This window comes from Mauremys reevesii, linkage group 3, assembly GCF_016161935.1.
Source record: "Mauremys reevesii isolate NIE-2019 linkage group 3, ASM1616193v1, whole genome shotgun sequence".
NCBI classification, from domain to species: Eukaryota; Metazoa; Chordata; order Testudines; family Geoemydidae; genus Mauremys; species Mauremys reevesii.
In genome coordinates this window covers 195602783-195616205 of record NC_052625.1, presented here as the reverse complement: position 1 = coordinate 195616205, position 13423 = coordinate 195602783, and the positions used below count along the sequence as shown (strand labels likewise).

General features: G+C 42.4%; 1 protein-coding gene across 1 annotated transcript in view; it reads left to right on the top strand.

Annotated features, from left to right (window-relative positions):
- The first annotated feature begins 429 nt into the window (after positions 1–429).
- LOC120401868 (serotriflin-like) overlaps positions 430–13423 on the top strand; it is a 37296-nt gene continuing 24302 nt past the window's right edge. Inside the window, exon 1 of the mRNA XM_039532096.1 lies at positions 430–717. Within this exon, the coding sequence (XP_039388030.1) occupies positions 576–717 (142 nt within the window). The 5' untranslated portion in view covers positions 430–575. The remainder of the gene's footprint in view (positions 718–13423) is intronic.

Below are 13423 nucleotides of genomic sequence, written 5' to 3'. Positions count from 1 at the left end.
AAGTGTCTTATCGATATCTGGTAGTGAGGGTCAGCTGCCCTGACCAGTTCAGTGTGCCCCAGCTCACTCATGTCATCACCTGTATCTAAAAGGTGTCATGTAAGATATCAATAGAAAAGCAGTAATCCCAGATCATTAATATTATTGTGTGGGGTATGTGTAAAGGACAAATTCAAAATTACACATATACTGGGAATTATGTTCTTAAAGTGTGTCTGCCAGGTAGGACTGAAGTTACCCTGCCCCAGATAAAGGAATGTTGTTCTGCCATCCTGAAGGTACTTGCAGGAAACATTAAGAGAGACTGGAAATACAATAAACAAACCCATTGTGACACACCAGGGTATAATCCAGACTAATGAGTAGCTGTCACCCATGCTGTCTAACCTGGGGTGCCCTTTAAAGCCTTTGCTGCTGTAGCCTCTAGTCTGGACTGCTCACAAACAGCCTCCAGTATGCAAGTCACTGCCAGCTCTGTCTCTGTGTGTGCTGCAGCCCAGGGCCGTAACTAGGGTGGGACAAGAGAGGCAGCCACCCAGGGCTCAGAGCTGGTGAGGGTGTAAAAATGGGACTGCATGCAGGATTGGGACCAGCGGCATCGCCACCATCTCTCCCACAGGATCAGGCCTAGCAGTGTTGGGCCCAGGAACGCCAGCCGGAGCATGTTCTCTCCAGCACAAGGACTGCGGTGGGGGCGTCAGGCAATCAGGACATGGAGTACGGCTTGGCTCATACTGAGCATGCTCACACGAACTGAGCATGCTCAATTACATCTGCTGAAGCTGCTGCCCTTGCTGGGGATTAAAAAGGTTAAAGGGGACAAATCGGAGGGGGGAGACAGGCAGGTCTGAGCTGGGCAGGGCAGAAACTGACTGCTGGCGAGGAGGGCCAAGCAGCTAGGGAAGGAGAGGGGCCGAGAGGCAAAATCAGGGATGGCCGGAGTATCAGGGAGCCGGGGTTAAACCCAGGGGTTAGGCACTGCCAGATGGTGGCAGAGGGCAAAACCCTGGCACAGGGTGGTGCGGCGGCGGGTAACAGTTTCCCCAATGGGATGAGTCACCTGCAGTGTTTACAAAAATAGGGTGGGAGGGGGAAGAGGGTCTTTTTATTTCCCCTTTCACGGGACAGTATGTCACAGCACCAACTTCCCAGGGCTCTGTTCTTCAAGGCACAGGCAACCCAATGCCCAGACACAGCAGCTCCTCTCCATCTGATATAACCTATTGAGGTGCTGCAGGAGATTGATTCGGTGAAATATTTTACATACATCCCCCAAAACTGTGTGTCACACATATTGAGTATTTTAAAAAAAACCTTATCAGTTTATATATCTGCATAAAGTCTCATAGCAGGTCACAAATTTGCCTTATCTGCTGCTGTGATTCCCTGAATGGCCCTCCCTCTAATTGCTTACTTCTTAAAATGTTATTTATTTTTATTACTCGTAGCACTTCAGTCATTCACCTTTTGTCATCATTGTGCAGGTGGATGGCATGGTGTAATAGCAAATAATCATTGGAAATATTTATATGTAAATGGTAGTTTTAGTATATGTGTTTCTAGTATAGTGTTTCCACTAGAGTGTGATTTTTAATTTGGAATTTTTATTTTTCTAGCACAAATTTATTGTGTTGGATCATGTGACTTCCAGTCTGAATGACTTCCTAGCCCGATGTTAAAACTTCTTCATTTTTATTTGATCCACCAGTGGGGATTGCCCTTGTCAACTGTTATGTTGCCTCTCAATCCAGCCCTTAGTGGTTTTTTGCATGTTACTGCGTGTGTGTAGGATTTGGCTCCCAAATATTCACTCAGGGCAATATACTATCTCATATTAAATCCTCTCAAAAATTATATTCTCAAAGGCAATAAATCTACTGTAATTTTTACTGAATGGCCATGCTGGGCCAGACCAATGGTCCATGAAGCCTCGTGTCCTGTCTTCTGACTGCAGCCAGTACCAGGTGCTTCAGAGGGAATGAACAGAACAGGCAATCATCGAGTGACCTGATCCACTCCCAGCTTCTGGTAATCAGATACTAGTGTTATGGACGTACAAAGCATAGGGTTTCATCCCTGACCATCTTGCCGGCTCCAGACCCCAGCGCGTTAAAACAACATGCCATAAAATTGGCAGGGTAAGTAACAGAAACAAAGAAAGAGTTAAAAGAAGCAGGAGAAGCCACAGAACCCTGGAATGCCCCCACTGTCCTAACAGGGCAGCAAGCAGTTCTGAGACAGCAAGCACAAGAACAGAATAAAACATTGGAAATAGCTGTAAAAAAACCCTACAAAAAAAGACATGTGCCTTCCCCTTTTATAAATATTTGTGGTCAACAGCAGGCTTCAGGTAGCTACCCTGTGCCTGAAGAATGGGGACAGAAATGGAAAAAAAGTGACCCCAGCAAAATTAAAAGATGAAACGGGGTCCACTGCATTGCAACCACCACCATATGGTAAAAGCCACGTTCCGGTAAAACCTAAACTGGGACCTAGATTGGTGCCTGTCATAGCGGGACAAGTAAGTGCACAGAAGGGAAAAGTAGCAAACAATATTTTCACTGAATTATTAAATCAGATGAAGGGAAAAGCAGAACAGATCAGAGAGCCCATTAGGGGACAGGAGCTGCGACTCAATCGCAGGGGAATGAATAAAAAAGAACTTCAAAGTCAAAAACCAAAATTGAGCAGGTTAACAGCTCGAATTAATACATTAACAGATGGAGGTGCCCAAAACCAGTTACTGATGCATGTAAGGGCACTCCCACAATACATTTACTATGCAAACGAAAGCAACACACACTGGGAGAACAAATTCAGGTTTTGCAAAAGCAGGTAATGCCCCCTCTCCCCACTCTCCTTTCAAAGCCAGAATAAAAACCAGCGGTGTGGGTTCCTAATGTAACCCAGAGTTCTTTCAACCCAAAGCTCTTGGTAACTTTAAATCTGTGTGAGATGGTGTCAGGAAATAAATCAGTGGAAACACGGCCGTCTGACCGATAGATGACTGGCACAAACAGGACAACACACAAGTGGTTTCACTAAACTTTACTTAGTCTCAAGCACTTACACGCATCCACAACAGATTAGTAAAACACCCCCAACCCTTGATAATCATCGAAGCAGAGTGTGGCTCTCGAGTGACACAGCGGCAGGCTTCCGGTGGCCAAATCTTCCGTCTGCCGGTGGGGACCGCAAGATGTATCCAGAGGAAGAGTCCAAAAAGAGTCCAAAAGAGTCCCCAGACGAATCCAGCTATCTCAAGCTTTTTCCCCTTAATAATACATTAGTAATAGAATGACATGTCCCTTAAAGAAACCTTGTTAAGGAAGCAGATCCAATGATCAAGCAAGAGGTTCCTTCTGATTATTGATTAACCAGGTGTGGGTTTTTCCAGAGTTTGCAGCCTTGAGACCCCAATAGACATTCCTGGGGCACAGCCTGCTCTTCTAAAATGCATGTATCAGCAACTTCAACACAATTCTTATCAGGAAGGATGTGGGGTCAAGCTGCCATTTCTATGGCACCCCAAAACTCTCCCCACCCCGCCTTGGTCAAGCTGAGACTGCCGAATGGCCAATTTACATCTTGCTGACTAGGCTGCCTTTAACAATAAGCCATAGTGGTTTCAGGCACTTTACTGGTTTGCCAAAATCTCCCTCCCAACTGTTTTAAGCCCTGGAGCCACACTACTTGCTCATGGTTAAAAATATAACCTTCTTTCTCAAATATTTTCACATACCGGTTAAATTTTCCTTTATATCCTTTCTCAGTTTGCTAAACTTCCTGCTGCTGCCTGTACCTTAAGATAACTTCACAGAGTTAATTTCTCTTGGCTCAGGTCTTGCTATCTTCCTATGTTGCTTCCCCCTCATCCCCACTTCTCACTTTGTCTCTCTCTCTCTGATTTAAAAGTTATAGTTTTTACAAAAACCTCCAAAAAATAAAGCAATTAAAAATAGAGACAAAACAACAATCAAACAAAGAAAAAACAAGGTAAATTTTTTACTTTAAATAAATCCAATAAATTAATCATTTGAGCCCTTCAGGAATGCGGCAGCTGGAATTAATCCTAACTTTCTTGAAGATATGGTTGCCAAGCAACAGAAATCCAGACTCTGCTTCTAATCCTAACCACTAACTAATATTTATAACATGGGCTTTCCTAATTACCATAGAGCAAAGTTTTAAAATAAAGTTAATATAAAGTAATGGAAAATGCCTTAAATTAATAAAACAAATCTGGCAAATAATAATATAATTTTTTATCAATTTTTAATAAAAGTTTTAAATAAAAAGGTAATCACTTGTTTATTTAAATGTTTAACCCTTTGGTTTGTTTGTTTTTATTTTTTATTTTTGTTTGCCTTATTTTGTATAGATATAAACAGAATTCTGGTGCCATTTGTTTTTAATTGTAAGTTTGTCCTGTATGTCCTGTATGTTATCCTGTGCTGTATGTTGTGTGTGTCACATCACTACTTTTTATTGTTTTTATTTTGTTGCAACAAAAGTCAATTTTATATCTTTTATTTTAAAATATAAGTGGTACCACACTATTGTAATATAGTTAGAGTATAACCATCATAATGTTATTAATACCATTTTTTAAGTTCAGAAAAGTCTCAGATAAAAATATATGTACATATGTTTCTGCCTCAACAACTAATGCAACTGAAAACAAAAATAATTCTCTTTTATTAATCACAGTTTTTTATTTTTTATTTTTTATTCAAAGAAAAGGTAAAGGGAAACCTCAACGTTAAGGTAAAGGTAATACTAACAAAATGTCACTTTCTTGTTTGGGTTTTTATGAACTTGTTTGCACTTTTAAATATAGCAAAAATATTTAAAAATAACAATATATGCATAAAGCTAACCAAACAATTTCAACAGGTTTCCACCTTTTCAGCAGAGTGTCTCAAACTCGGCTCTCAAACACAACAGAGTGTCACAAAAATGTATCACCCTCAAGGTGTTTGCACTTAAAATTTGGTTTCATTGTTATATACTTTTATTTTATGTTGTGTTTAAGGGAAGTAGTGGTTGTTAAAGTTTGTGCTTCTAAATAGTTAAAAGAGGAATTGGCATCACAAGCAAATTAACTCTAAAAAGCTTGGTACAAATTATGTTACTAACATCCTCCCCCAAAAAAAGACAAAAAGCAGGGGAATGTAGTAGGAAGAGAGCCTGAGACATAAGCCCTTGTATCAGAGGGCTGGTATGAAGAACAGGGATGATATTGCAGAAATACACATTCCTAAGAAGTACTAGGCACAGAGCACTCACGCAAACGCAAGTGGTACCAGAACATCCCGATATCAAGGAAGGTACAAAAACATTCCCCAAGGATAACAGGAACACACTGACTCCTCCCCCGCCCCCCAAAAAAAGATAAGGTCAGGATGGCAGTACATAATAAAGATGTTTTGATCAAACCAACATGTACAAGGTGATGGGTGATAACTAGCCACATCAAGAGGCAGTAACTAATTATGTCAGAAGCAGTACTAACTTGTTTATTCAAGATTTATAAAGATGTATCTCAGAGGGAGTATCTTGGTCCAGCCAAGACAGGAATGGAAAGTGCTGCCATTCTCTGAGCTGTGTCACGGGCATACAGGTCTTATTATGCTTTGTCGAAATAAACCTGCCTCGGCACCATCGTACCTTAACAGATCTTGTGGTCATTGGGTGGTCGGTCGAGGTCTGCTGTGCTGTCTGTGTGCACGGAGCTGGGGCAACACACAGGGAGAACATACACATGCAGCCAAACATCTGACCACACCTCTCATCTTTGTCATCCTCTGGTTTTTGGGTAGCAAATTGCCAAGGACAGTTGAAGTCCTGTCAGAATTTACTGCCCTTGGACCAGATGATCAGAAAGGTGTGAGGTAGTAAACTGAGACAAGTGTAACTGCTACTGGTAACACAAACTGTCAGTAGTGGTTTTCGACATTATACTCTAGTTCCTGGCAGGAGGCGACAGTTTTCAAACTGTGGGGCACATCTCTCTAGGGAAGTACAACCCCAAAGTTTGAAAACCTCTGTGCTAAATGGAAGGCAGACATCTGGGGAGGGCACATGACCCCGCATGCCCCTCATGTGTTGCCTCAAGGGGGCAGAAATATGCTTGCTCACCCTGGGCGCTAAAATGCTTAGTTACGTCTCTGCTGCAGCCAGCCAGCCTTGGTTATATTGCAGTTTGACCCCAACATACTGCTAGTCTTGGATTTCCCCCCAAAGATATATGTTCTGTACTGCCCAGCTCTCTCCTGTACAATGAAAATTAAACCAAGTCTGTCATTTGTTTAATAGAAATAATATACACATAACTTGCCACCCCAAATAGAGTTTCCCAACCACTTCAGTTCAAGCACACTGGATTAGATAAAACAAAAAACAAAAAACAAGTTTATTAGCTATAAAGAGATTTTAAGGGAGTACAAGTAATGAGAATTAAAAATGATTAGAAGAAAATAATGTTAAAACTCTACTGATGCCTAACTTAACAAACTATATCAGGTTCGCACAGAGTTTCTTACCATATGATTTCAGCCGTCTTACTGACCAGACTTCTTAAATCAAGACCCCCTTCTCTCACTATCCAACAAACACTGCCTTTGTCCCTTCTGGTGCTAATGAATACAATGAGCAGAAGGAGAAAGGGGGTGTGTGTTAGTCTTGGGGTCTTTGTGTCTCCTTTTTATAATGTCTGTCCCCCTCTTGAAATACATTTCCAGCTAAGATTCAGGAGACAAAAAACCTATGGAGAAGGATGTTCCCTGCTGCTTTTCCTCATCTGTTTGAGCTTTCTTTGTCAACCCCTTCTGCTTGATGGATCTGTTTAGTGTTCAAATTCAAATTAAGCAGAGAACACAGTCTTTTGTTTGAGACAAACCTGGTGCCAACGTCTGCTGTGGTTTTGAACGTGTTAATAAAGTCATTCAGGGAAATCTGACAACTTCACATACAATGTTGCCACACATATTTCATCACGACAACACTGACCCCAGCTTCTGATTTCGTACTCTGGCTTGAACCTGGGCTCTGGCATTTGGTATCTGACCTTGGCTCCAATCCTCAGCTTCGATTCCTGACTCTGGCTCTGGCTTGTCCGCTGGCTCTGGTAACTGGCAGTCAACTCTGGTGCTGACCCTCAGCTTCATTCCCCAATCTGGATGCCTGCTCTGCCCACTAAATCTGACTCTTGCTCTGACTACTGGGCCAGGCTGCCTACATCCCGGTCCATAACAGAGGGAATAGTCATAGCTCTGCATGCACTGACCTCTCAGTGACTACATTTTCCAGCATTTATTATCAACTATCATTTCATTCTCACCTCAATTTTGGCCATCAAAAAAAAAAATCATTCCTCCCAGAAATCTGTCACCCCTAGGTAGCTGCCTCATTTGCCTGTAGCTAGAGCGGCCCCTGCACGGGGTATAGAACTTCCCCAAGATAATTCCTGTTCAAACTAGTGAATTTCTTTTAGAGAAACATCCAAACTTGGTTTTAAAATTTCCAGTGATGGAGAATCCACCATGACTCTCAGTAAACTGATGCAATGATTAATTACCCTCATTGCTAAAATCTTGTTTCTAATCTGAATTTATCTAGCTTCAATTTCCAGACGTTAGATCTTGTTATACCTTTCTCTCCTAAACTGAAGAGCTCTCTAGTCATATTTCTCTTTCCCTTGAAGGTACTTCCAGACTATGATCAAGTCATAACTTGGCTACATTCCTTGTTCTTGGATATGTGACTTTACAATTGGCCATACTAATGTTCATATTGTTTGTTTACTCTCAGTTTACCAAGAGATCCAGATCACTCTGTATCAGCAAACTGCCTTCTTCGTTAATTAACACTCCTGCTATCTTTTTGTCATCTTTATTAGTAATCATTTTATGTTTTCTTCTAGATCATTGATGAACTGTTAAATAGCACAGAGCCAAGAGCTGATCTCTGTAGGACCCCTCTAGAAACATGCCTGTTTGTTGAATGATTCCCCGTTTACAAATGCGTTTTGACACCTATCAACTAGTCCAGGTGTCGGCAACCTTCAGCACGCGGCCCATCAGGGTAATCCGCTGGAGGGCTGTGAGACATTTTGTTTACATTGATCATCCGCAGGCCTGGTTCCCTGCAGCTCCCAGGGGCCACAGTTCACCAATCCTGGCCAATGGGAGCTGCGGGAAGCAGTGTGGGCCACAGGGGCACGCTGGCCGCCTCCTCCTGCAGCTTCCATTGGCCAGGAATGGCAAATTGTGGCCACTGGGAACTGTAGGGGGCCGTGCCTGCTGATGGTCAATGTAAACAAAATGTCTTGCAGCCCGCCAGCGGATTGCCCTGACGGACCATGTGCCAAAGGTTGCCGATCGCTGAGCTGGTTTTTAATCCATATAATTTGTACCATGTTGATTTTTGTACCATTCTGGTTTCTCAATCAAAATGTTGTGGTACAAAATCAACTACCTTATAGAAGTCTAACTATTTTATATCAACATTATTACTTTTATCAACTTGAAATATCATCAAAAGATATCAAGTTAGTGTTAATGATGGTAATATAGTGTTTAGGCTTTTTTATTCGCCTGAGATAGAATTTTGGGTTTTATTTGCCGATTTGAATTTTGATATTCTCATATCCTTACTAACATATGTGAACAAGAAACAAAGACACTGTGTGTTGCTCCTGCCTACAACCAGATGTGTTTTAGTACAAGGAGAAAAGATAAGAAATAGAGCTAAAGTGTTGCTGGATATAGTGGGAGTTTAATATATGAATCTACAACTCCTTTCCCAAGAAAAGGTCAAGCAACCAGTTGCTTGTCTTTGTTTTCAAGGCCTTTCATGGCCTCATCCCCCACCTCCCTATCATCTCTCATACACTATTGAGATGATGACTCCCATCTCCAATCCAACAATGATGCCAGCCTTCATCATCCACCCATTAAATTTTCAAACAAGTACATTTGTGCTGTCTTCCATGCTGCCTCGCACACTTGGGAGGAACTATCTGGAAACATCTGGAAAGCTTCTTCGTTGTCCTGATTCAAATCCCTCCTTAAAACTCTTTTCAGAGGAAGGGGGGTGGTTTAAGAAACACCAAGAGCCAAAGAAAAAGTGACCATGGCTGGTACACAACCTCACTCCCCTACCCCTCCCATGAGGTCCCAGGGGTGTGCACTATAGGTATAATTAATCCTATTAAGAAGGAGGGGGACAGGAAGCTCTGTTAGTGTTAAGAGTTGTGGTTATGCCTGCTTGTTTACACCAATGAACATTGCATTGCCTGCATTTTGGATTCTGACCTTCTGCTTTCTGTCTGCGTGACAAGAACCAAGGGAGGGTAGAGGAGCCCAACACAAGAGCTATATTCCATAAACCCATGTTGATGGGCATTAATTATAGCCCTATCCTTTAATTTTTTCATTAATTGAATCATATCAACTGTTTCATTAGTTTGCACAGGATTGATGTCAGGTTGCCAGTAGTTATCTGGGTCATCCCATTTACCTTTTTAAAATAATTGCACAACATTGGTTTTCTTTCAGTCCTTTGAAATGCCCACAGAGTTCCAAGGCTTACCGAGCTCCTTGGCCTGCTCTTTCAAATCTCTTGGATGAAAGTTACCCAGGCTCGATGATTTAAAAATCTCCAGGTTTAGTATCGGCTGTTCAAAATGTGCTTCAACTGGAATGGAACGTGTTTCATCATCTATTATTATTGTTGGGGTTTTCCCCCTCCCAACTATAGAACAAGGTCTAGCTGTGAGGATGAAATGTTTGATGCCAAAAGGTGAGGAGAGGAAGCAAATGTTTAGAGGGGAAGCAAAAGGTGAGGCGAAGAAAATGGTTAGAGTTCTCTCCTGGGACCAAGGTTCAATTCCATTCTCTGTCACAGACTTCTTGTGTGCTCTTGGTCATGTCACTTAATTTATCTGTTTTTCATGGACAATAGCACTTCCCTACTTTATTGGAGGGGGAGGAAAAACACATTAAAGGTCATAAAGTGCTTAGATGCTATATTATTGGGGCCTGTACAATTAACCATGATACCTGAAAAATTATGGAGAAAGGGGATTGCAATATATTTTTCCTCTTAGTCATAATTCAAAATGTCTAAACATAATTGCATAAACATAAAAAATTGAACATTTCAAACTGCTCCAATAATAGATTAATTTTCTTATTTAATAACATCAGACCTATTTAGCTAGCTAGCTAGCTAGCTAGCTCTCTGTCGTCTGCAGTACCTCCAATCATGGCTTCACCTGTCTCCATCTAGTTCACCTGTGGTAGAAAGGGGAACACATATTTGAGAATTAGATAATTTTTCTTCTGTCCCCCTTTGTCAATGATAAGTGTGCTGGAGTGCCGGCTTTCTGATTAGTGATCTCACACCAAAAAAAGGGAAAAAAAGCCAGTTGAAATGCATTTTCAAATGAACTAAATTAGATATTGAAACTGGCCATGTGATGTAGTGGACTAAGGCTATATTGAAAGAGATCACAAGGTCAAGAGGATCTCAGTTGTGTCCCTGTCTCAACCTACGCAGCCACAAGGCAGTCACTGAATTCTTTGTGACTTAGACAGTCCCTTGTAAAAGTGAATATAAACCAGAATGCCGTGAAGTCCGGATGCTGTATCTGATCTAATCTTCCCTGGACAAATAAGCAGTGAGAGAGCCTGATCCTGATCTATTCCAAATAAGGAGGATGTTGAACATGGGAAGAAGGACTGGGCATAGAAAGAAGGGAGAGCAGCATGGTCATGAAGGGGGAATACGCAGCAAGGGGAAAGGTGGGACTCACTTTAGGCAGGAATCCTGCCTTGGCCCTGCCTCTGATATGTCTAGGATCTATCCCCAGCATTCCTCAACACTTTCCATGTCCTCCTGGTCACGCTCTGGAACTGGCCAGGTCTTAGTGATCTTATGCATGTGGTATATTCATTCTTACATACTATACTTATGGCCCTGTATAAACGCTAAATGAATTGAAATAAACAAATAGAAAAGACATCTCGTTGACTCTCTTAGTTCTGGCCAGTTACAATATATCCTGTCTAGAAGCAAGGACGTGCTTTGTAATAGTGAAGGGACAGAATTGCATATAGAGCCAAATTCTGTACTTACGCCCAGTGCTTAGTGAGATCAATGAAATCACATGGGTGTAGCTAAGGGGAGAATCTGGTTTATCGTCTCCTACAGAATGACAGGGATCGGTCTGTGGATGGTCTCAGGAGGCCTTTACCTGAACATCAAGCAGGTTTCCTGCTTCATCACACCCCTTCAGCCAATGTTAACACCAATGACGGCTCACATGTTGGAATTTGTTACATGGATAAAATGTGCGGCAGAGGAGGAGGAGAGTGTGCTGGTGTCTGCATCTCTCCAGCCTCTGCAGCAGTTGGGATAATAAAAACAAAGTCAACATTGGGGAGAGTAAAATTAGACACGTCAAAAAAAAGCTGCCTAATTTTCAGAGCCGCTGAGCATGCAAATTCCTAATGGATTCAGAGGAGCTGCAGGGGCTCAGGACATCTGAAACAGCCAGTGCCTAAATATGGATTTAGGTGCCCAACTTTAGGCATACAATGTGTTGGGTAACATTTACAGAAGTGCCTATGTGACTTAGCACCCCTGTCCCACTGAAAATAAATAGGACTTAAAAGTCCATGTCCCAGATCCTCATAAGTATTTAGGTCACAAACTCCCATTAATTTCAGACGGAGTTAGGCACCTAAATGCCTTGGAGGATATGGGCCTAAGGCACTAAGGTGTTTTGAAATATTTTGCCATTAGCCATTTGTGTTTCGGCTGTGAACTCTGGGAATGTGACTGTAAAGATAAGCAGTGTTGCGCCAGCCATAGACGCAGGTAGCTGGAGCAGTAGAACTTCAAAGCACAGATGTAATGGCATGAAGCATACTGAATATTTACCACATAAGAAGCGGCTATTAAAAAAAAAAAAAAGAATCTGCAGTACTGCGTATATCCCCTTCACTGACTATAACCACACTTGGCTGGGTTCTGGCATGGCAACACATGGCAACACATCTCCTCCTCCTCTGCCGCACATTTTATCCATGTAACAAATTCCAACATGTGAGCCGTCATTGGTGTTAACACTGGCTGAAGGGTGTGATGAAGCAGGAAACCTGCTTGATGTTCAGGTACAAGGCCTCCTGAGACCATCCTAGGGGTTACGGTGGACGAAAAGCTGAATATGAGTCAACAGTGTGCCCTTGTTGCCAAGAAGGCTAATGGCATTTTGGGTTGTATAAGTAGGGGCATTTCCAGCAGATCGAGGGATGTGATCATTCCCCTCTACTCAGCACTGGTGAGGCCTCATTTGGAGTACTGTGTCCAGTTTTGGGCCCCACACTACAAGAAGGATGTGGATAAATTGGAGAGAGTCCAGCGGAGGGCAACAAAAATGATTAGGGGGCTGGAGCACATGACTTATGAGGAGAGGCTGAGGGAACTGGGATTGTTTAGTCTGCAGAAGAGAAGAATGAGGGGGGATTTGATAGCTGCTTTCAACTACCTGAAAGGGGGTTTCAAAGAGGATGGATCTAGACTGTTCTCAGTGGTACCTGATGACAGAACAAGGAGTAATGGTCTCAAGTTGCAGAGGGGGAGGTTTAGGTTGGATATTAGGAAAAACTTTTTCACTAGTAGGGTGGTGAAGAACTGGAATGGGTTACCTAGGGAGGTAGTGGAATCTCCTTCCTTAGAGGTTTTTAAGGTCAGGCTTGACAAAGCCCTGGCTGGGATGATTTAGTTGGGTTTGGTCCTGCTTTGAGCAGGGGGTTGGACTAGATGACCTCCTGAGGTCCCTTCCAACCCTGAGATTCTATGATTCTATGATTCTATGATATGGTGGCTGATATGTGAAGCTTCCCATATTGTGCACTTCTATTGCCATTGGACACCTGGAGAAAAGCCCAGCTTTTATTACCTGAGCATGGAAATAAACGTGGGCATGGAAATACTATTTCTTCAGAAATCACTAGAGTTATGCCCTAGAAATTGAACACAGAAAGTGCCCTTTCATATTTAGAAGGAGAAGGAAGGGTTAAAAATACCCTTGGAGATTCTGTGATAAACCTGAAAAAATATTCTGCGTAGAGACCATGAGTTGGTTTGTGAAGTGAGAGGACTGGAGCATGGCTATGGTTGAGCATAGACTGTTCAGGAAGGTTAAGGCAGAGGAGCCATGTTGCAGTGAGCAGCTCAGGGAGAATTCTGGCTGACTCAATGTCTCCATGACCCTGTCCCACTTCCTGGCCTACCCATGCAAGGTCCAATAAAATTGAGCCTCTAAAGCTAGAAGGATGAGCCAGCGGTTAGGGCATGTGCAGAAACCCTTTTTCTGGGCCACAGTTCCCTCCTTGGAGAGCAATGTGGGCAA